Source organism: Chaetura pelagica, unplaced genomic scaffold (genome assembly GCF_000747805.2).
Source record: "Chaetura pelagica isolate M959 unplaced genomic scaffold, ChaPel_1.0 scaffold192, whole genome shotgun sequence".
In the NCBI taxonomy this organism is placed as follows: Eukaryota; Metazoa; Chordata; class Aves; order Apodiformes; family Apodidae; genus Chaetura; species Chaetura pelagica.
In genome coordinates this window covers 837,858-858,921 of record NW_009952570.1, presented here as the reverse complement: position 1 = coordinate 858,921, position 21,064 = coordinate 837,858, and the positions used below count along the sequence as shown (strand labels likewise).

Genomic DNA, 21,064 nt, shown 5'->3' with positions numbered 1-21,064 from the left:
TGTGAAAGATGGTATCAGAGAGCTTCACTTCTCCAAGCTTCTTGTTGATGTGCAGTGGCTCCTGTCACACAGCTTCCCTTCCTGCACTTTGTGTGGATTTTGTTATGGTTGTCACTGCTGTTACACCAGGAGGTGTGGATTTGATGGCCACTGTTGGGGTGTTCAGCCTGGAGAAGAGAAGGCTGTGGGAAGACTTTATAGCACCTTCCAGTGCCTGAAGGGGCTCCAGGAAAGCTGGGGAGGGACTTGGGACAAGGGCAGGGAGGGAGAGGACAAGGAGGGGGGAAGGGATGAAAACTGGAAGAGGGGAGATTGAGGTGAGACACGAGGAGGAAATTCTTTGTTGTGAGGGTGGTGAGAGCCTGGCCCAGGTTACCCAGGGAAGCTGTGGCTGCCCCATCCCTGGCAGTGTTGAAGGGCAGGTTGGATGGGGCTTGGAGCGCCCTGGGCTGATGGGAGGTGTCCCTGCCCGTGCAGGGGGTTGGAGCTGGATGATCTTTAAGGTCCCTTCCAATTGAAACCATTCATTGTTCTCCTGCAATTAAAACAAAGTGTGATTAACCAGTATGTGCTCAAGATAACAAATTCTTTGGAAAGGGAGACTCATTCAGTCTTTCATCTCCTTTGTTCAGCACCCTTTATCTCATGGAAGTAATTTAGCTTATCACCTTTGCAAAGTAAAACAACCAGTGTTTCTTTTACTATCACTGCACTTACTGCCACTAATGTGTACTGGTAAAAGCACCTGAAAGCTTTAAAATGTGATTTGGATCTTGGCACAGAACTTAAGTAACTGGGTGTGTTTTCAGAAGGGAGGAACTTCATAATGGTTTTCTTTTGCTGATTTGTTTGGAATTCTCTGTGAAACTAATAGAGTCAATAGGGTATGCTTTACTTGAAGGAATGGATGACCCCACATTAATTGATTAGAAAGTGAGTGCTACAGGATGCAAGATGGACTGGGCACGGTTCAGTCTGGCACCTTGTTCCCCCTCCCTGCTCTTTTCTACTTAAGAGTTGAAACAAAGAGGTAAGTAAATCATATTTTAGTGAGAAAATACTGAGACAACTCCTGGACTAATTGCTTTCAGTGACCACAGTTGCAGTCACTGTGTCTTTTTTCCCATTCTTTTATTGTTTTCTCATGAAGCAAAGATGTTGGGGACAAATACTGGAAGTTTTTTACTTAACTTGCATTGACCTTTTATTTTTTCCGTAAGGATTTGGCTCAGAACTGTCACTTCTGTCTTGAAGTCCATTCTGTACTACTTTAATGGTCTTGCCCTGTGTCCATACAGGTTTCAGTGGAAGGGAGGACACTGAATGCAGGAGTACTCTTAAGTAATTAATTGTGAAGAAACTGTGCTGAAATACAGTGTTAATCCTTTTTTATTTTCTGGCTTGTTTCCAGGATGCTACAGTTATCTCCCACCTCATGGCCCTGCTCAGTAGGTCTCGATACACGCAAGAATACATCTGTCAGATCTTCTCACATTGCTGCAAAGTAAGAAAGAGAATCCATGTTCCTCATGCAATGTGTGTAAGATGATACTGCCTTTTGTGGCAGGAAGATGAGGACAGTAATGGCTGAACTGTTAATTGCTCTGGATTTGCTGATGGGTTTATTGGAGTCAGTAGATGTTCCTCCATGGTAAAGCAAAATAGGCAAATAAGTGCATTTTAATAGGGTGTGTGTACAGGGAGTGGATGAGCAAGCAGGTCCTAGAAAAGCTCAGACTTCAGAAGGAAGCATCCAAAGGGTGGAAGCTGGGGCAGGTACCTTGGGAGGATCACAGAGAGGTTGTCTGAGCAGCCAGGGTCCAGGTCAGAAGACCCAAGTCCCAGATGGAATTAAATCTCACCAGGGATGTAAAGAGCAGTAAGAAAAGCTTCTGTAGGTATCTTGGGGATAAAAGGACAACCAAGGGAAACGTAGGCCCTCTCCTGAAGGAAGTGGGAGACATAGCTATCCAGGATATTAAAAAGGCTGAGGTTCTCAATGACTTCTTTGCATCAGTCTTCTCTGGCAAGTGCTTCAGCCCCAACACAAAGGCCACAGCAGGTGAGAGCAGGGACTGGGAGAATGAATTACCCCCCACTGTAGGTGTAAAGCAGTTTCATAACCCTCTGAAGAACCTGAAAGTAAATCTATGGGACTGTTTGGTCTGGAGAGGAGAAGACTGAAAGGGGACCTGATTAATGTCTATAAATATCTGCAGGGTGGGTGTCAAGAATGGGCCAGTCTCTGTTCAGTGGTGCCTGTGATAGGATGAGGGGAAATGGCACCAAGTGACAACACAGAAAGTTCCACCTCAACATGAGAAGGAACTTCTTTCCTGTGAGGGTGACAGCCCTGGGACAGGCTGCCCAGAGAGGTTGTGGAGTCTCCTTCTCTGGAGACTTTCAAGACCTATCTGGGCACGTTCCTGTGTGAGCTGCCCCAGTTGTTCCTGCTGCAGCAGAGGGGTTGGACTCAATCTTCAGAGGTCCCTTCCAACCCCAGTGATTCTATAAATTGTAAGAACTATTGAAGCTTTTATTTCTCTCTTTTTTTAATCGTTAAAATATAGTTACATACAATAGCTCCTACCTCCTTGTCCCACATGCTGCTCTCAGCTCAGATCTTGTGCACCCAAATGTTTCTTTTTTTTCCCCTCTTCCTTGCCAGAGCCCTGGTTGGGCTTCTCAGATTTCTTTCTTTGTCATCTGTTCAGCTTTCCCTGGAAAAGCTCAGACCTGTTCTCTGGAGCTAGGGAATCCTCCATTCAGGTTCCTAGCATGTGGCTGCTCTTTTCTGCTTCTACTGTTCACTTAGAGTGCTTCTCACTGTGTTTTTAGAGTTAATTTTAGCTGATGAAAAACATTGACCCTGGAGAAGAGCCATCCTAAGCAAGGGGAAGTGCTGATTTACAGGGGGAGCAGATGCAGTTCTTAACGTAGGGAGCCAAGATTCTCTCAACATAGAAGTAAATAAGGAAACTGAAATCAGGTTGATGCACATGCTATGCTAAAATGCAAGTCAGAATGTACTTTTTTAAGGTTCTCTGTGTCGTAGATTTGTTGGCAGAGAAAAAGATGAGAGTAGGTAAGTTTTACCACTTAATGGTCAAATTAAAAGCTAAGGTATGTATTTGGAAACAGGGTTGTATCAGTAGTTTGAGAAGATAGTTCTGGAACTTATATTTGAATGTGGTGACATCTCTGCATAAATAATTTCACCACTAGTTGAAAATGAAAATCTTTCATCTGGGAGAGATCCAGGATAAAACCTGTGATAAAGGCATCTTCTGATCTGAGAAAGTTTTCTGATATGATCTTCGGCCTGGTGGTGGGCACCTGAACCAAGGCACATCATGCCAGAAGTGTGATTTGTGTTCCTGAAATAGTATGTTTTTCAATTTGAAGCATTGGGAGGCAGAGAACACTGTGATAGGTCTGGCTCATGGGACTCTGTCACTAGACCCAAAATGAAAAAAAGCAGAAGGCCTTGCTATTAAATTGGTGCCTGAGCTGCTTGGAAATGCTATATTATATTCTCTTCACCTTTATATTTTGAGTGGTCCCTGTTCATGTGTGTGGACCCTAGGTTCAGGGCAGATACTTTCATGTACACATGGTCACACTAAGAACACACCCAAGTGCCACCTCTGTACATGCAGTTGTCCTGTTTGCCCAGAATTTACCTTCTGCATCTCATTGAAAAATCACTAATACTTGCAAATTACTACAACTTTCTAGGTCAATATGATTTCTTTTAATTGTATGCATTTTTTCACATATTTTAATATCTGTTCCTCAGCTTCAACACTGGCATAGCTGCAGCTTTAAGTCATTGCCTCAGCCACTTCTGTGTGCCAATGTAAGTGGTTTTCCTACTTCAACCATGCTGTTTTGATTGTATTTTTTGGTAGAAAGCTCTTGGTGGCAGTAGCAGCTGAAGCATCTCTTAAAGCACCAGATATGTTACATCTGAAAGGAATTTTATGCTTTTTTTTCTTAGAGGTAGGGGATGTTCTAAAACATCCTTTTCACCAGAGCAGCCAGTGATAGGACAAGGGGTAATGGTTTTAAACTGGAAAAGGGGAGATTTAGGTTAGATATTAGAAATAAATTCTTTACCATGAGGGTGGTGAGACTGGAATAGGTTGCCCAGGGAAGCTGTGGAAGCCCCATTCCTGGAAGTGTTCAAGGCCAGAGTGGATGAGGCTTGTGCAGCCTGGTCTGGTGGGAGATGTCAGCAGACGGGTTGGAGCCTGATGATCTTGAAGGTCCCTTCCAACCTTCACCATTCTATGATGAATATAAAAATCTGATTTTGGCTTTATCTCAAATGTGAAAATAAAGTGTCACTAGTGCATACCAGGGTGTATAGATGTGCTCAGAAACTCAGCTGGGTTTGAACAAAAGAAGAAGGAGTGAGGATAGTTTCTTCACTTGTAGATCTGTCAAGAAAAAGCATCGAGGCATGTGGTTAATGCTGTGACATTCTAAAAGTTGAAATTAAATTGTATGTAGCTGATCCTTAATGCAGAAGTGACTAGAGTCATGAACCTGTTTCTAAAGAGATGTCTGTAAGTCACAGGTCAGATTTCACAAGAGAAAACTGAAGGTTGCAGATGCCATTGGGATTTCTTGTTGTTTTTTTCTAACCTCATTGAGCCTGGTCATACTACAGAAATTCTGAGACCTTTCTACTGCAAAATTCAGTATTTGTGTTTCATTCCAAATGCTTTTTAAATCTTGGAAAAATATTGCCCCATCAGCCATTGCTGACTTAGATCTTGAAGTCCATAAATGGGTAATGGCTGACTAGAGTTAGGGCTAAATATGTTTGAAACTAAAATAAACTGTAGGAGGAGAATGTGAACCTGTTGTCAAAGTACTGTCATGTTCTGTCTGGAAACAGTTTCAGAATTAATTCCCTCTCTTCTGAACTTAGAGGTGTTGAAAATGCTTAATATTATAAGTGACAAAAATATCAGTAACTTTTGTATGATTTGTAGAGAAAGTCAGGAACTTTTGATTGTTGCTAATATAAAGGATAGAAACATCTATTGAACATCTATAGAAACTCTATTCATGTTTCTTCATTTGGGAAAGCTAATCTTGCTGCATGTTGGAGAAAAGAGTGGAAATTATTACTGGAAAAGGGCAAATGCTGTAAAAAGAAGAGTTGGACTGGTTTATTTAAAAAAAACAAACAAACTTGGTATGCCAGATGGCTATGAAGTAAATGTTGGTAAACCTTCCTTTAATGCTTAACAGTAAGTTGTGGATGGTAGAAACCTCTTACATGTGTTTTGTTTTCCTTTGAAGGGTCCAGATCACCAGACACTCTTATTTAACTATGGAGCTGTTCAGAATATTGCACATCTGTTAGTTTCCACCTCCTACAAAGTAAGACATTAAGATAATTCTATACTTTATACATATTATGAAAGGAAAACAAATGAAGATTATCAAACCTATGTCTCTGTGTGTGAACTCAAACTATAAACAGCTATAATGTGTGTTTCTAGAATAACATGTTTTTACTGGCCATATGGGTTTTTATCAAAATGAGACCTATTGTTTTGGAGTGCTGTGTGAAGTTAAAACACTATTAATTAAAACCAAGCTGGCTGTTGTTGATCCAAAGGAGAACAGTCACTTGGCAACTCAATAAAAATGGTCTAATATGTTGAACGATAAATGAGAAAAAAGAACTAAGCTGAAGAGAAGTAAATGTGCAGTGTCCTAAACAGAAGTCATGCCTGTGAAGACATGGATATCAGATGTATCAAGGTCACCAGCTACTTTGGTGCTGACTTCCCTGAGTCTGGAGTTCCATTCTCTCCTGTGTTTCGGAAGTCCACCCTGGACTGTCTGACAGTGCCACCTCTGGGGAATAGCAGCAACACTACCTGTCACTTGCTGGCAAGGAGGTTCAACTAACTCTCTTCAGTCTAAGGCCCAAGTTCAGATCCTGAGCACACCTTGGGAGCCTCCTGTCAGTGACTTAATACAATATTTGAGTGCATTAAATGCTTTCTGAGGCTTTTCTGTGTGGTTTGTTTTTTTGAGGGCTAACACCTGTCTGCTGTGCAAATAGTTTAAAGATCTGTCCAAAGCAAATCCTTTGAGCTCTAAGGAGCTGAACTTCCATGGAATTTCTGACCAAGATATGGATTTATCCCCCTTCAGAAAGTATCAGTCGTCATTCTGAAAATAAGAAACACTTCAAACTATCCAAATACATCTTGAGTTATTTTTATTACAGTACCTAATACAAACTATCTAATATGTTATCATGCCACTTTTATTTTATGGAAAGTAGGCTGTTAGCTGGTTGGTTGAGGATGGGTGAGATAATTATGCTTGTCTGTTTGGATCTGCCTAATGCAGAACATTTTTTATAGTGTCTTTTGGAAGGAAAACTGAAAGCAAAGGGAAATTTGGTGTTCTGTTCCAAGGGCTTGTTGGTTTCATGTGTGCTGCTTTTTGTTTGGTTTGGGGTTTTTTAATAAATCCAGTAAGGAACTAGGTGGTCATCAATATTTTGTTAGTGAGACTGATGAGCTTCTGTTTTCTGTCTGTACTAATCAGTTTTCAGCATGAACAGGCAACATTTTCCTGAGAAGCCAAGTGTGAGCTAGATGTTTCCATCTGCCTTTTTATTAATCATCTACATTTCTTAGTGATTATACAGAATTATTTTCTACAAGCCTATACAGCAGATTAAACCAACTTTTCAGTCATAATTTACATTTATCCTTCATATATTGATATTTTTACACAGGTTCGAATGCAGGCATTGAAATGCTTCTCAGTTCTAGCCTTTGAAAACCCACAGGTATCAATGACTCTTGTAAATGGTAAGTATCATGTTCCTGTTGCTTGTTTGACACTCATCTAATTGCCTGGCTGAGTCAGAATGACTTGGAGTTCTCTTTCATTGCTTGCAGTGTCAGTGGATGGAGAATTGTTACCACAAATTTTTGTGAAGATGTTACAAAGGGACAAGCCCATTGAAATGCAGCTCACAGCAGCCAAATGGTAATTTCCATGAGGAATTAGAGTGAAATAGCATGCATTTTAATCCTTATTAACTGTTCTCTTTTTGCTTGTAGTAATACGTGATCTAAAACCTTAGGAGTAATTATAGATACTTCAATCTTTGCTGTACATAAACAGGAAAAAATGTTGCTGGACAGCACTTTTGTCAGGAATGTGTATTCAGACAGATGGATTTTCATAAGCTGAACTACAGTGTTCACAAGTAGCTTGGATTTTATAGGTTGTACTTTCACCAGGCTATGGTCAGTTGTGTGTCTTTGCAGATATAAAACTGAGATGCCCTCAGGTTGTACAAGTTCATGTCCCTGTTGCACTGCTGCTAAAAGAACTGACTCTGGGGCTGTGATGTGTTGAGAACTGTATGCACTAAGATGACAAGAGTCCCCCTTCCCAGCTGTTTTAATTAAAATAGATTATTCTTTAGGTTTCATTTGCTCATACATCAGAATTAATATTGTTCATTAGATAGTTAAAATCAAACTTTCCCTTCTGGTTTGGGCATTTTTCTATGTGTTCATGATGTTCTACTCTGTGTCAAAATGTGACCAGGTTTCATTACAGCAACACCATGGTTAAACTCACTTCATAAACTGGGAATTGAGCCTTTTTAACATCCTTTTCCTTTGTGTATAATAATAATGGAATAAATTACTTCAGGAGTTTAAAGAGAGAAAAATACCCATCACTATAACTACTACAGTTAATGGCAACTTCAAGAGTTTGGTCACTGATATGTTGTTTGATCTTTCTGTTAGTTTTTGGTGGGTTATTTTTGCCCTGGATTTCAGTGAGTTCTCTGGATCAGTTCACCAAACAGTTTCACTGATGCTCGTCTTGGAGCAAGGTCTTGAGATTCTGTGTGAGGAACAAGTGGGGTAGGGAGGATGGCTGCTTTTGTAATGTTGCCAGTTTATGATGGGTTGTTTCAGGTAATCCCACTCTGTGTGGGAGGTCCATCCTGGGACCTCCCATGTTCCCTTCCAGCCACAATTGATCATGCAGTCTGGTTTCACTGGCTTTGCCAGGTACCTCTTAGTAAAGAAGGCAAATCAACTGCACTGTAGCAGTCTCAGTTCTCATTGATTTTTGTGGGTTTTGAGAATTCAGAGAATACATAGAGAATTGTAGAAATAATAGTTTTTATTGATCTCAACATACAAGACAGTTGATATGTCTTGAAGGCAGGTTGGAGTTAAAAGGATTGTTCTAGCTCTGGACTGTCTTCTTGTTCTGGAATGAATGATCCCAGGTCTTTTGGTGTTCTTGACTGATCTGCTGCAGATGGGAAGGACAGTCCCATCTTTTGCTTGGGCTCAAGTGGACCTTTGAAAGCATGAAAGAAAATGATTTATTGAAAAGCAAAAAAGAAAATGGCAGAAAAATGGAAGACAAATCAATATCTTTGAGTTTCAGATTGGTTTTCTAATTAGTCCACAGGCAGCCATCCTTGGTAGGGCACTCAAGGCCACAGTTTCACAACAGTCCTGGGGGTTTGCAAAGAGCTGCTGGCTTTTTTTTTTATAGATCCATTCCCTACTTGATTCCAAGTTAGACTACCTGTCTTTTCTGGTTTTCTAATGAGTAGTAGGTGAAATTATCACAGGTCCTATCTTTTCTGCTTCTTAATTAGGCTTCACTCCTGCCTTGCCAGCTTTGGTCAGTTAGTCTGCAGTTCCTCTCTGATTTATTAGTAGAATCCTTGGAATGTGGATTTAGATTTTCTTGATTGAAATGGAGTAAAGATCCTTCAGTTGATAAGCAGTGTTGGCACAGAGGGAAGAGCATTAAGCCTCTTGGGAGAGTGATTTGCAGCTGCAAGTGGAGTCATAACCTTTTCTACTAAAATGATCCAAATGGCTTCCAGCTAAGCCAAGCCTATTTTACCTGCAGTAATTGTACTTTAACTCATTTCATGTTTGAGATGGAGCTCCTTTGTCTGGCAAATAAGGTCTAGCTGGGCTAAATGGCAAGTGCAAGACAGGTGCTTTCCTCCCAATTGTTCAGGTGTGAAAATGAGTATTTTCTGCTGTCAGCTGCAACACTTGGGCAGTAAAAGTTTATAGTGATCTCTGCCAACAGTCAAGTCTTAACCTTTTATGTTTTTACATGGGCTTGTAGTGAGAGGACAAGGGGCAACAGTTTTAAACTGAAAAAAGAGAGATTTAGGTTAGAGATCAGGAGGAAATTCGTTAGAATGAGGGTGGCGAGAGCCTGGCCCAGGTTGCCCAGGGAAGCTGTGGCTGCCCCATCCCTGGCAGTGTTGAAGGGCAGGTTGGATGGGGCTTGGAGCACCCTGGGCTGGTGGGAGGTGTCCCTGCCCATGCAGGGGGTTTGGGACTAGATGATCTTTAAGGTCCTTTCCAACCCAAACCATTTTATGATTCTATGATCTTCCAAGAAACCCTATGAAAAGACTTGTGATGATGGGATTTTAGGTCTTGGCAGGTGTTTGGAACAGGATCAGTGATGTTACTATGTGGTTGCAGTGGGTTAGCAGCATGTCACTGCTCCTTAGCTCATCAGTTGTAACTGACCCTGTGTACACCTTTAACCTGCCCAGTTGAGGGTTTAAACATTTTAGTTGCAAGTCACCCATTCTGAAATTCAGTTATTTTTTTAACCCCAACTGTGACGTGGTACTTGACTGTGACGTGGTACTTGACTGTGACGTGGTACTTGACTGTGACGTGGTACTTGACTGTGACGTGGTACTTGACTGTGACGTGGTACTTGACTGTGACGTGGTACTTGACTGTGACGTGGTACTTGACTGTGACGTGGTACTTGACTGTGACGTGGTACTTGACTGTGACGTGGTACTTGACTGTGACGTGGTACTTGACTGTGACGTGGTACTTGACTGTGACGTGGTACTTGACTGTGACGTGGTACTTGACTGTGACGTGGTACTTGACTGTGACGTGGTACTTGACTGTGACGTGGTACTTGACTGTGACGTGGTACTTGACTGTGACGTGGTACTTGACTGTGACGTGGTACTTGACTGTGACGTGGTACTTGACTGTGACGTGGTACTTGACTGTGACGTGGTACTTGACTGTGACGTGGTACTTGACTGTGACGTGGTACTTGACTGTGACGTGGTACTTGACTGTGACGTGGTACTTGACTGTGACGTGGTACTTGACTGTGACGTGGTACTTGACTGTGACGTGGTACTTGACTGTGACGTGGTACTTGACTGTGACGTGGTACTTGACTGTGACGTGGTACTTGACTGTGACGTGGTACTTGACTGTGACGTGGTACTTGACTGTGACGTGGTACTTGACTGTGACGTGGTACTTGACTGTGACGTGGTACTTGACTGTGACGTGGTACTTGACTGTGACGTGGTACTTGACTGTGACGTGGTACTTGACTGTGACGTGGTACTTGACTGTGACGTGGTACTTGACTGTGACGTGGTACTTGACTGTGACGTGGTACTTGACTGTGACGTGGTACTTGACTGTGACGTGGTACTTGACTGTGACGTGGTACTTGACTGTGACGTGGTACTTGACTGTGACGTGGTACTTGACTGTGACGTGGTACTTGACTGTGACGTGGTACTTGACTGTGACGTGGTACTTGACTGTGACGTGGTACTTGACTGTGACGTGGTACTTGACTGTGACGTGGTACTTGACTGTGACGTGGTACTTGACTGTGACGTGGTACTTGACTGTTCCTGCACTGAACGCAGAGCAGTGATCCCACTATTCATTCCACTTCTTCCTAGCAGAGCATGTAAAAACTATACTACATTTATTGGTCGCTAACTACTTCGCATTTCTGGTAGCTCAGAGCCCATGTACAGGTGAATTAACAAAGCACCTTTGTGTCTGGTGTTGTGTGTCAACATTGTAGTGCCAGACCTTGGAGTTGTCATATCCACTGTCCAAGCTGTTGTCTAATAAGGAGCAAGTGCTCATTTCGTTCAGTCTCAGAGACTTAACTGGATTCATTGTGAGCCAGGATGTGCTTCTTCCAGCAGAGTGTGAAGACATGCCTGTGGATGAGCATCTCCAGATACATGTGGACAGTGGTACCACATCTCCTAGGCTGATGCAAAGCTTGAAGTGTTTCTGACTAAACTGTTGAGCTGCCAGGCCTGATTCTCTCCTGATTGTTTTAAGTGCTGGCCCCTGATGTCTGCAGCAAACAACAGGTCTATGTAGATTGCTCCTTTATCTTAATGTAAGCTGTTCACTTTGGGTTTGGTTTTTTTGTTGATAAAAGAGAATTATGGGTCAATCTAGTTTAGTTAAACCTTTTTTGACCAGTGTGTGGTGCATGTACTGACAGGAGCTCCCGTGAGGTGTCTGGTGCTAGAAATCTGCCTGGAATAGGTTGTGTGCCCCGCCCTGGTAAGACCAAACATACTTAAATCAATGGTAGAACAAAGGGGAGTGCCTTCCATTAGTACAGCTGGTTGTTCTGCAGTGTCTTACTGAAGTGCCTAAAACCCAGTGACAGGTGAATGTTTGTTTTGCTGTGTTGTTCCAGCCTTACTTCCATGTGCAGAGCAGGAGCGATACGGACAGACGATTCCTGCATCGTTCTTAAGGTGAGCTGGGTCAACTGTGTTCTCCTTCAAATGTCTTCCTCACATAGGGCTGTGCTGGTTTTATTTGTCTCGTGTAAAAAGAGGCCCCAAATCTGTTACACTGAAGATTTCTTTCAATAAAAAATCATGGTCGATATTTAGAAATACATATCCCAGAGTTCAACACTCATCCATGGAGGTTTGTAATAATTTCAGTAACTGTTTGTAAATCACATCAAAACAATGTTACTGCCTTGGTGTCTGTGTATGAACAAGGCACCAGTTTGTCTTTCAGTAGCTTATTTCACAAGACTCTAGTCAGAATACTTGCACAATCTATACGTGGAGTCTGTCACAAGCAGATGATTTATCAGGTTTCACAATGTTTTGCTGTGTTTGTCTGCTTCATATTTGGCTAGAGAAACTTGTTATTAAAGAAACTGGGCTGAATGTTGGGTTTGATTTTTATACTGGATGGAACTTTATAAGGAAATTCAGTGAGGGAGACTTCATTAAATACCAAAGAAATGTAATCTCTTTCTTTATAGTCACACTTGTATAGCTAGTTAGAAAAAAAAAGCTGTTGATGAGCAAGCACATCAGCCAGAGATCAGGTAATTACTAACACTGCTTGTTTCTCCATGAGATATTGAAGTATAACTGTAGTACTGCTGTAAGAAAATATGTTTGCTTTCTTTGATAATTACTGTAGCAGTCAGACAGACTCCAAAGCTTCTAGTATGTTTTTAGTACCCTTCATTCTAGAGAATAACACATAGTTCAAACTTAAGGAAATGCAGTTTAATAGCCTGAAAAAATAATTATTTCTCCATGTGTGCCCCTGTACTGAGATGGAGACCACATGTGCTCTTGGAATGGGCCTGGCAATTGAAGGGCTGATCAGCAGAGCAGTCACTGTTGGGTTTGGTGGTGTGTGATCTGAGACCCAGGAACTTTCCCAGGAGCTCTCTGGCTGCCATGGCCCCTCTGTGGTGTTCACATCCCCTTGGGAACAGACAGGTGATCAGTGTATGTGTGAGCAGAGTGTGCTGCAGTCTGAGGCACCACGAAGAGCTGAGCACTGCTTAAAGCAACACATTCTCACCACCAAGTGCTACTGAGGAGTGTCTTCTGGCTGTGGTGTGGTGCAAACCCCTGGTGGCTCCTGCAGGCTCACATTTGAAACCAGACAGCTATCACCAGGGTGTCAGGAGCTGTCCCATGCTCCTACTCTTTGGTAATGCTGGGTAAAGAGTAGGTTGTATGTAAGGTACTGGAGTAAGACAGCATATTCCTTCCCGTCAATGTCCATGGTATCCAGTCTGGCCTATCAACTGCTTTTGTTGGTGGGATTTTGGTATCCATCGTTCTGGGTGATGACAGATGAAAAATCCAGATGTTGGCTGAAACAAAGGTCCATCCCAACTGTCTTTTTACATGAGAAAGTCCAAAATGCAATTAATTTCATTGTTGATGGTTGTATCTGGTCTTGCAGTAAGGGAGGGAGCCAGGCTGCATCCTGCTCCCTTGGTCTTCTACTGAGCTTTTTTCCAAATTGATGCTCTGGTTCCCTGCTCTTCCTTCTTACAACAACTACAAACTGAGGGATTACGATTCTGTGCTCTCAACCTGTCTCACTCCTGCAAACCGTATTCTTTTGAAATGTCTTCCCTTCAGAAATCCCCCATGTGAAATCCCTGGGCTCTGTCCTGGTCAGGACATGTGTGTTCCAGAAGAGCTCTGCTCTGGGGAGAAGAGTTGGGGGGCTGGGGCTTTGGGAGCTGCAGCCCTTGCAGGCCATTCTGAACTGCTATGCTTGCCAGCCCACTGCAGCAGCAGCACTTTCTTTCTTATGGAAGCTGCAGATAAATGTTTTGAGCCATGGACTAAGCATTGTTTTAGTGAGAGCAAACAAAAGAGTGAGGAGAAAGGGGAGGCACAGCATCTTGCCTTCTTGTTCAAACATCTCGGGTAACTTTTCTTCTGGGGTCACTCCAGGAGCTCATAGTTTTAAGATAACACAGTGTCTGAGTTTGTGTTACATCCAGTTACAAGTTGTTTGACCTCTGGTGAACTAAAACAAAGCAGTGTTCCCTTTTGTTTTCCAACATTATTAAAGAGAACTGTGACCCTTTGCTGTCCAATTTTTGTTTGGAGGACAGTCAAGGATGTGTGTAGATATGATCTGATGTATTTTCACCGCCCAGTTTGAGCAGGGAGTTGACCTGTAGCACGTGAAAAAAATAAAATTGTTGGGATGGGGAGAAGGCAGAGGAGGCTGATAGATGATTTGGTTGGAAGGGAAATTACTTTTTTGGAATCCTAATTAAGAAAGTGACTCTTTGTTCAGATGATTTGATGCATCTCAGTGATACCATGTGAATTAAGTATTCCATCTTTACAGTGCATTTTCAGACTTCCATCTGCTAGCCAGAAAAGGTCAGAAGTGCTTTGTGGCTCTTCATCTTTCACTTCTAATACAGCCCCCTACTCTGCATTAATTACACTGTACAGGCCTGTAGATCTGGTGGAACTGTTAAAATGTCTCTTTCATTTTGTTTAATTTTAAACAGATGGAACTGCTGAAAATTGAAAAGTATGAGATTTGTGTTTCTTGGGTGCTTGCATCCAGTGACTCAATGTCTAGCCTTTGAATTCCAAGAAATAGCTTAATTCAGGCCATTTGTCTTTGCAAAGAGTTGGGAAGTACATTATCTTTGTGACTTAGACGTCAAGTTCCACTTCCTTTCCTTCTTATGCAACCTTAATATAATTTTTTTTAGAGCTTATATTCAGCTTTCATTATTTTATTTATGTAGCCCCAGTTTTTAATATACTTTATGCCAACTTGCTAAATAAAACTGATGGTATTTAATAACTATGGTGCAGATCTGAATTCTCAAGTATAAAAAGTAAGTGATAATGAAATGCCTGAAGGCTTTTAAAGCAAACTTTGGACACACTTGTCAGGCATCCTAGAAAACTCTTTTGGAATGAGGTAATTTCTGAGGGCTGCTTGAATTTACCAACCCTCAGCAGCTGTCTTCTCTTTCAAAGAGCTGTGGTGAACTTCCCGAGGAAGCAGGAGATCTGTAGGTGTGTCTATGCTTTTAGAATCACTTTTCAGCTGCTGAGGCTGCAGGTCTCTCCCCAAGTGACAGACACACACAGAGGAAGTGCTTCAGCTCACTGGATCAGGGCAGGGTTTGCAACCTAAATGGTAATTCCTTTTTAATGAATGTAAGCAAGTCCTGTAGCTCTACTTGCTTACCTGTGGAGAGAAGAGATTTATCTATGCGTTCGTTTCAACAGTCAATGGCTAAATGTTATTTTGGATCCCCAAACACAGAACTTCGGTGTCACGGTTTGACTTGGGATCAGCAATTAAACCAGAGACAATATTTGGGAGGCATTTTCATTAGTGTAGTTCTGTTGAAGCCAGTGGAGTTACACGAGCCAAAAGCTTGATATTTTACCTCATCCAATTCCATACTTACATTTGAGGAGGCTTGAGTGGATGGAACCCCAACCACTAGAGGACTGGTCTTTCCAGAGTTAAGTGCTTTCCATTGAGCTTCTGGTAAAGAAAGATCTTACTAGTTTTAATATTTAAAGCAGAGAAGGTCTGACAAAAATGTTGCCATGTGAGTGTAACCAAGGTAGGGGAGAATGTCAGCATACGGCAGAATGGACCTGGATTCCAAGTGGGCTTCATTTCTGGTTGACCAAATATACTTCTCAGGAGTAGTCCTCCCTTCGTACTACTCCTCACAACCAGTGTGGGTGAAGGGACCCTGAGATTATTTTTTGATTGCTTTGTCTTTAGTCAATTCTAGATTGCACAAGGGCAGGAGGGATCAAGTACTTGAGGGCAGCTTGGGTACTTTTGGTTCTTGTGTGTAATAAGAATAAACCTGTGAAAAGTTCTGAGGGGATTTGTTTGTTTTAGCTTTTGCAAAACTTTGAGCATGGTCACTTCTAAACGTGACATTCATGAAAACTAATTTTGACTGCATGGGAAGCTGGTTGAAAGTAGCTTGCTGTGTACTTAGTAATGCCTGAACCATTTCTCCGTGTGTAGTCTTTAAAACCACTACAGTCTTTCTGTCTGAAGGTACTGATCGAAAGAACATTGTTGAGAATTGCTCTGGGTTAGCTGTTGGGTTGGTTTTTTTTGGTGAGCTGCTTTCTGAATGTTGCTGCGCTGAACAATGGTGAGATTACTGGTTTGTGGTAACTTTTCAGACTCTGCCGTGCTTGGTTCGAATGTGCAGTAAGGAAAGGCTGCTGGAGGAGCGAGTGGAAGGAGCAGAAACACTGGCCTATCTGATTGAAACTGACGTGGAGCTCCAGAGAATTGCCAGCATTACCGACCACCTCATCATCATGCTTGCTGACTACTTCAAGTACCCCAGCTCAGTGAGTGCAATCACTGATATCAAGAGGGTATGTGTCCTTACCCAGTTCTGAAGCTTTGAAAATTGTGCAAAGATGGTAGTAGAAATAGTGATGTAACCATATTATAACTGTATGTAAATAGCTAACCAGTCACTGTAAGGAGGATGGATTTGGAAACTTACTAACTTTATAGTTTTCTGTATAAGTATGAAAAATTTCATCTGCTATGCTTGATTTGTGGGAAGGCACCAAGCACCCAGCTTTGTACAAACCTGCACTAAATAACAGTGTCTCCTTCCTAAACATAATCCCTTTGTCTGCATTTCGGGAACTATCTTAGAACAGTAACAATGCTGGCTCAAGATGTATTTTGGGTTGTCAGTACCTGATTCCTCTTCTCTGTCTTCCATAGACCAAGAAGCTCACCCCACTGCTTGCTAACTGCTTTTTCTGGAATTGGTGTTATCTAAGCTACAGTTGTTGTATATGTCTGGACTCCATGTCCTGTAAGAAGGATGGGCTGTGGAAAGTTTAATGTATCTTCACCATACAAGTTTCATTGCAGTTCCTAGAGATAGCAGTGAAGCCCCCAGGCTGAGCTATTGGTTATGTTTCTCCTTTGAAAAGTCTAAAAGACTCGCCTTCAAGAGCCAGAACATTTCAGCTTCCTGAGAGATAACAGCCCATGTGGGGAGAGATTGATTTCAATTTTTAGGTCAGATTTCTTAATGATGTCAAGTTCAGGGAGGGTTCTGTTAAAGCATAAAAACATGTAGATGTCGGGTAGCATTTAATCTCATGGGTTATCTCCACTACCAAGAGGTTGGATTAACAGACACTTGGAGACTTAGTCTCATAGGTGTTGTACTAGGAGTTCTCATCTGTGAGCTTCTTTTACACATTATTTATACACTTTACAAAGCACTAATGGATCAATCAGCCTCAGAAGCAAGATTGGTTTGATATTCCACACTCATTGCCTATTCCCTTTCCCTCTTTCTGAGGCTGATTTTTAGCAAGTTTTTCTCTGAAATGAGCCCAACAGGTAGACTCACTTCTCACTTCGTAGAAGGGGATTGATTCTGCATATAGAGCTGCCTTAAATTCTATGGAGAAATGCAAACTAAAGTGAAAAAATGTAGTTGCAGTGTAACATTAAAAAAGCAGAAGGAAGTTTAGCAGCTGAGTGGGGAGTTAGGGACATTTGGCTGTAGCATCAAAGATGTGATTTAAGTTCCAAATGTGAGTGGGGCAATTCTAAATATTATGACACTGCTCTGAGTGTTCAGAAATCTTGTAAGAACAGTCAGCTGGGAAGCTGTGGTGCTGACTCTGTCAAGAATGCTTTGAATTGCACCCTGTAAGGTAAAAATTCCGTGAGGGAGGCCTCTGCCAAGCAGATTGCTTGTCTGTTTTAAATATTTTAAACAGTGATATAATACATGCTGCTCTGATATAGCTGCACCAGAGACAGTCACTCATACAGCTTAGTTTTTGACAGTTATTTATCTGCTTTGATGCTTAAAACTAGCATTTTTCTGTCCTTTTGTGTCAGCTTCGACTGTTGGATTGTTTGGTGGTACAGAATTGTGAGGGCAAGCAGAGTCACAGCATCATTCTCATTGGAAAGAATGTGAGGAGCTTTGAAAGGCTTAGTTTTCTGTTCAAAGCAGGGTCAGGGCTGAGCTTAGATGAGGTTACTCAAGAGCTGGCTCTTGTAAGCCACTAAAGTTGCGATTAAACAGCCTCTTTGAGCAATCTGTTCCAAAGTTCAACTTTGTTCTGACAGTGAATTTTTATTATTTATATCCAGTCAGAACCTCTCCTGTTTTGATTTGACTGTTGCCTCTTGCTGTCCACCTCTGTAAAGAATCTGGATTCATGTTCTCCTTGTAGGTATTGGAGGGCTGCTCAGGGTCTTGACTCCGCCTTCTCTCCTTCTGGCTGAGCATGCAGGAGTGCAACCATCTGCTCCCCTGAAGTCGAGGCTCTGTGCTCTGCCCTGTGCCTTTCTCACACCTCTCAGGAACTTGACCATCACTATTTTATAGTCTCTATCGCTAGTGCTCCCATTAATCATCACGTCCCCAAGCAGTTCTTCCTGATTTTTGACTAGCCCATCCAGTGGTGCATCACCCAGATTCACCTCTCTAGCACCTGGGTTAAGAAGTTACCTTCAGAAACCTCCTAGACAGCCCACACCCTCCTGTGTGCCCTTCACAGCAGAAGACAGAAGTTAACATCCACCTGAAGATGGAGAGCCTGGAATTTAGAGACTAGCTTTGCTTCCTGCTTTTGCTTCAGTTCTCTTGATAAAAATTCCCTTGGTTCTCTCCCAATTTTTTCACTTCTGGCTCATTTCTGCAAGTTTCTGTTGAGTAAAGAAAAAAACAGTTTTTGCCTTAATGTGGTCTGGATAGAGTTCTAACTTTATAAAAGTGTTTTGGCCATGATTTGCTTAAGTTCACTTACCTGTAACTCAGCAGAGAAGTTATCTTTCTCTCTTTTCTTTTAACCACATGCTTCACTTCAGTTATTGTAGTCAGTTGATAAACGTGGACATCCTTAGTGTGGCAGACAAAACCCTAGAAGATAATCCCTGCTTTGCAACAAAGAAGAATCACACTAGTGGTGTTTTAGTGCCTGATGCTTGTGCTTTGTTTCAACAGCTGGACCACGACTTGAAGCACGCCCACGAGCTGCGCCAGGCGGCTTTCAAGCTCTATGCCTCCCTGGGAGCAAATGATGAAGACATCAGAAAAAAGGTGAGCCTGGGAAAAATGTTAGCACTCAGGCAAAGATGGAGCTGAAAGTTAGGCTGAATCTACGCACTCTCAGCTCCCCCCCTTTTTTTTTCCCATTGTGTAAAATGAGAAGGATTGCTTTCTGTTCTGTTAGTATCAACTTGCACTTTCTTTGCATGGGATTTGAACAAAAAGTTAAAGTTTTGCTGTAACATAATGCAAGAGTAAAGTTTATTTATGTAAACATTCACGGTGATGAACTTGCCTTTCAACCTAGAATCATAGAATCGTTTTGGTTGGAAAGACCTCTAAGATATTTGAGTCCAACCATTAACCTAACTCTGCCCAGTCTGGTGCTAAAACATGTCCCCAAGCACCACATCTACACATCTAAACCATCTCTGGGGATAGTGATTCAAACTTCTCCCTGGGCAGGCTGTTCATGTTTGATAGCCCTTTCAGGGAAGAAGTGTCTCCTGATATCTAATCTGAAGCTCCTCTGGCACAATTGACCCCATTTCCTCTTGTTCTATCACTTGTTACTTGAGAGAAGAGGCTGACCCTCCTGGCTCCAGTCTCCTTTCACCAAAGAGCAAGAAGGTCTCCAATGTGCTGTGGTCCTTGCTACTCATAAGCTGTGCAGGAATCTATATTGTTGTGACATATGTCTAACTCCTGAAACCTATGTTCTGAGGGACAGAATATACCTCTGTTGTCCTGTATCTTATTACAAAACAAGTGTTTTTTTCAAAAATAAACTCTGGACAATTAATCATGTTGGGAAGCAAAGTCAAAATCTGTTCCATGATTCTGAAGTGAGAATGTGCTGTCAGAACAAACAGTTGGTTTGAAAGAGAACAAACTATTCAAACATCACGGGAGGAAGAAGACTGGATGGTTGGGGCACTCTTGTAATTAAACATTTCTGTGTGAAAAAGTGGTGGGAATTTAAACAGTGATTAAAAGCAAAGTTTTTAAAAATTAAACGAGGAGTTGCTATGGCAAATGTGGCAAGTACAGGAGGCAGAATTTTCTGTGTTTATTTGCTGGTTAAAGGGGAAAACTAGAAGGAATAAAGGTTTGCACAGGAAGGAGGCAGGAAATCCGGGTTGAAAAGACAACTAGGAGGAAGGTTTGGCAGTAGGGAACCATGCAGTATCCACACAATTAAAACCCATAAACTTCTGTGTTGTTGTAGGATGAACTTCTTTAGTTAGTAGTGAGGATGATTCTTTTACATATCAAAGCATTGCTTTTAATAAATGTTGGGTTTGAACATGACAAAATGGTGATACAAGAACCATCTTTCATCTTGGTGTTAATTTCCTTTTATCCTAGTCTTCAGTGCTTGTGCTGCCCATGTCTGCACATGACAGATCAACTGCCAGGCCATTTTACTTTCCAGAAAGCTCCTCAGCACGTCTATAATCTGTAGTTTGTACACAAAAGGAGCACTCAAACGTACTCCTTTTGTTTTAAGATGACATTAAGGGTAATTCATATATATTCATATATATATATATCGTTCCTTGATGATGAATGAAAATAACTTCCGAAGCAGTAGTGGAGCTCAGAATGTAGATGCTGTTTCTAAATTGCGTGCAGACACATGCTGCTTTTCACCTAATCTGGGAAGAGAATGTGGCTTCCTGGTTTTAGCTACAGTTTTTTATATGCAATATTCAAAATGCTACATCAGCCCATCAGTGTCCCTGTTTGATCCGTGTAACATGAACTCCTTTTTGCTGCAGATCATTGAGACTGAAAACATGATGGATCGGATTGTGAACGGCTTGTCTGAGTCTAGTATCAAGGTGCGATTAGCTGCAGTCAGGTAGGAGGCTCTTCTGGTTCATACCAACACTTCTGTCTTGGCAAAGCTCTGGTAGAATGCTCTTGTTAGAATGTTTGCTAATTTTTCAAAAGCTAATCTGAAGTAATTTCTACTGTTGGTAAATGTATTAGGGGAGAAGGGGGAGTTATCCTGGACTAGTACAGTGTCTTCTCTCTGCTGTTTACAGTTTGTTACTTAATTGCCCAGCTGAATCTCTGAAGGAGCAGAATGTGTGTTGCAGCAGTGGATGTGTGTGTGTTTCACAGTGAAGGTTTCTTTCCTGTTACAGATGTTTGCACAGTTTGTCCCGTTCTGTACAGCAGCTCAGGACAAGTTTTCAGGATCATGCTGTATGGAAACCTTTAATGAAGGTAAGTAAAGAGAAGTCAGGCCGTGATTACTGAAGTGTTCTGTTAAAGGGGGGGGTCTGGTAGAGTTCTCGGGGTGTCTCGGCAGGGTCTGTGAGGGGTCTGGGAAGGG

At 41.9% G+C, this 21,064-nt stretch overlaps 1 protein-coding gene across 1 annotated transcript in view; it reads left to right on the top strand.

Annotated features, from left to right (window-relative positions):
- ARMC8 (armadillo repeat containing 8) overlaps window positions 1–21,064 on the top strand; it is a 67,284-nt gene that overhangs the window by 33,096 nt on the left and 13,124 nt on the right. Inside the window, exons 5-13 of the mRNA XM_009993534.1 lie at window positions 1,412–1,504; window positions 5,317–5,397; window positions 6,779–6,854; window positions 6,945–7,035; window positions 11,569–11,629; window positions 15,854–16,054; window positions 18,676–18,771; window positions 20,502–20,584; window positions 20,874–20,955. Coding sequence (XP_009991836.1) covers window positions 1,412–1,504; window positions 5,317–5,397; window positions 6,779–6,854; window positions 6,945–7,035; window positions 11,569–11,629; window positions 15,854–16,054; window positions 18,676–18,771; window positions 20,502–20,584; window positions 20,874–20,955 — 864 coding nt within the window. The remainder of the gene's footprint in view (window positions 1–1,411; window positions 1,505–5,316; window positions 5,398–6,778; window positions 6,855–6,944; window positions 7,036–11,568; window positions 11,630–15,853; window positions 16,055–18,675; window positions 18,772–20,501; window positions 20,585–20,873; window positions 20,956–21,064) is intronic.